The following is a 2,317-nucleotide window of genomic DNA, read 5'->3' as shown; positions in this document are numbered from 1 at the left end:
TATTTCTCAGGCTTATTGCTGCTTCATAGAACTAGTCTGATTAACAGCAGTGGGACGCAGCCACCGTTTGTTAACTGAGTTAATAGCATTTAGGGTTAACATGTCATTTATAAGGCTGTGAAATGAGTAACTTCATCCCAACTCGGTTTTTCTACATGTCTCTGAACGTGTCCTGCACCGATAAGGCTAAACGAGCAGAGCAGTCCGTTTTCACAGCAACTAAGTTCGGGACGTTTTGCGATTCATTTGTAAGCGTGATCCAAGTTTGGGAAATGAGATCCTGAATGAGAGCTGGCACTTTTCAAGGGCAACTCACCCACTGGAACAGTTCTGACTTCCGCAGCCCCAAAGCATGTCAGCGTGACACCCAGCAGCCGCGGTCCCTGCGCTTCCGAAGGCTGCATCACCGCTTGACAACTCCTCTTTTCAGCTCTGACTAAAATCAGAGCAGCTCTTCCCAGCCAGGGCAGGTTCTGGCTGGTGAGGATACCCAAAGTATGGCGGGGACATGAGGAATCCCGACGGCTGGGTCAGGTGGACAGTGTGAGCTGTCTGGAAACAGCCAGATGTGTACGGTGGAGGTGGCAATGCCACAAGGCACCCTGGCTCTGCCCGGGGAAAAGAGAACCTGCGAACTGAGCCACCGGTTGAACTGGAACTCGTGGCAGTACTGGACTGTCTGGACGGCGTCCTGAAGCTTGTGGAGGCCAGGATCATGGGAAGAGTCTCGGTCTGATAGCTCCGCAGAGAAAATCGTATTGGCTGCGACGGCTGTTTAGGTCTTAAACATGTGCAACAATAAACCGCTACCAGAGAGCCCACGATAATGAAGGCAATAAATATTGATCCAACAATGAGGAACGGAACGTAGATTGGTTCTGGGAGAAGACAGAAGAGGAAAAGGTGCGTGCATTAGCCTACTGAAGTAACAGCCCTCCAGCACAGAAATAAACTCCACCAAGTCATTTCCCCATATCGTTTCAGTCCCAGTAACACACAGCTGCTCAGAAGACACAGCCTCTGCCTGTTGTCAAAATTAAAGTTAAACCCTGTCACCATTTCTTTCTGTGGTCAGTTTTAACAGTTACCAGTGGTAAAAGTCACCTACACCATGTCCCATTTGCGGGTGGGTTCTCCTAAAGGTTTCGCTCAAGAGACCTCGCTCTCCCTCTCCCTCACCCCCGGAAAGCGTGCGGGGCTGCCCAGTGTAACAGCCCGAGCCTCCAGCCCTGCAGCCCGAACGCTGCGGGCGATCTGAAGCTGTTTTCCGCTGATTTAAGGTGGGGAATAAGCGCAAAACGTGTGACTGAGGCAACTAATGTCCATGCGCTGGGCCGGGCCGCCTTGGTCTGGTAACCTGAGGGTGCGGGCAAGCTGGGCTGAGCCTACAAAGCCCAAGCCCAGCCTCACCGCCGGCAGCGGCCACGTTGGTTAGACAGACGCGGTTAGGTTTGCCGGTGCACGCTCACGATATGGAAGTGCCTTGCAGCTGCCGGAGCCGCTCAGAACCGCGAAGGCACAGCGCCCAGCTCCGCACCCGCTCTACCCCCGGCGCCGGGGACGCTCCCGCAGCCGTGACCCGCCGCCCGCGGCCCCGCGCTCCCGGCGCCTCCCCGCTGTGCGCACCTGGAGCCGCGCCCGCCTCCTGCCCACCCGCCGAGCCGGGCAGAGCCGAGCCGAGCCGGGCCGGGCAACCCCGCAGCCGCCGCGGGGGGAGGCCGCCGGGCTCCGGCCGGGGGATGCTCCGCGGAGGGCCGGCTCCCGCCCGCCCCGGGACCCGCTGGCCGGGCACTCACGGGCGGTGACTCCCGGGTCCGGGGGCTCCCGGTCGTTGGTGCAGCCGCCTTGCTCCAGGCGGGCCTCGGCGGCGGCGCAGCAGTAACGCAGCGCGCAGGAGCCGCAGCAGATGGTGGCGGCCGCCGTGTCGAAGCCCTCGGGGCACTGGAAGCCCTCGTGGTAGCCGCCCTGCCCGTCCACCCAGCCGTGGCAGTACTCGCCGCCGCCCGCCTGGCCGCCGCCGCCCAGCAGCCCCAGCAGGAGGCAGCGCAGCAGCAGCGCTCGCCGCCGCCCCGCCATCGCCGCCGCCGCCGCCCCGCTGCCCGCCCGCCCCGCCGGGGCAGGCAGGGGGCGGCCCCGGGTGCGGTGCGGAGCCTCTGCGCCGCGCCCGGGAGGTGGGGGGGGGGCCGCCCAGCCCCAAACAGCCGCGCCCCCACGGGGCCGCCCCCGCGCTCACCTGCCGGTCCAGCGCTCCTTTGCCGCCGCAGCTTCGTCCCCCGGCCCGTCCCGCACGCCGCTCCCCACCACACCCCCGGCCCCT

The 2,317-nt window shown here is 63.0% G+C and overlaps 1 protein-coding gene across 1 annotated transcript; it reads right to left on the bottom strand.

Annotated features, from left to right (window-relative positions):
• Positions 1-426: 426 nt before the first annotated feature.
• Positions 427-2,076, bottom strand: SHISA3 (shisa family member 3; the record flags this gene model as incomplete). Its single annotated transcript, XM_084267019.1, has 2 exons — positions 427-878; positions 1,797-2,076. 2 exons carry the CDS (start codon positions 2,074-2,076, stop codon positions 427-429), a joined length of 732 nt encoding a protein of 243 aa, XP_084123145.1.
• Positions 2,077-2,317: the final 241 nt, after the last annotated feature.

This window comes from Gallinula chloropus (assembly GCF_964237585.1).
Source record: "Gallinula chloropus genome assembly, chromosome: 7".
NCBI classification, from domain to species: domain Eukaryota; kingdom Metazoa; phylum Chordata; class Aves; order Gruiformes; family Rallidae; genus Gallinula; species Gallinula chloropus.
Note: the sequence above shows the minus strand (reverse complement) of the source record. Positions and strands in the feature narration are given on the sequence as shown.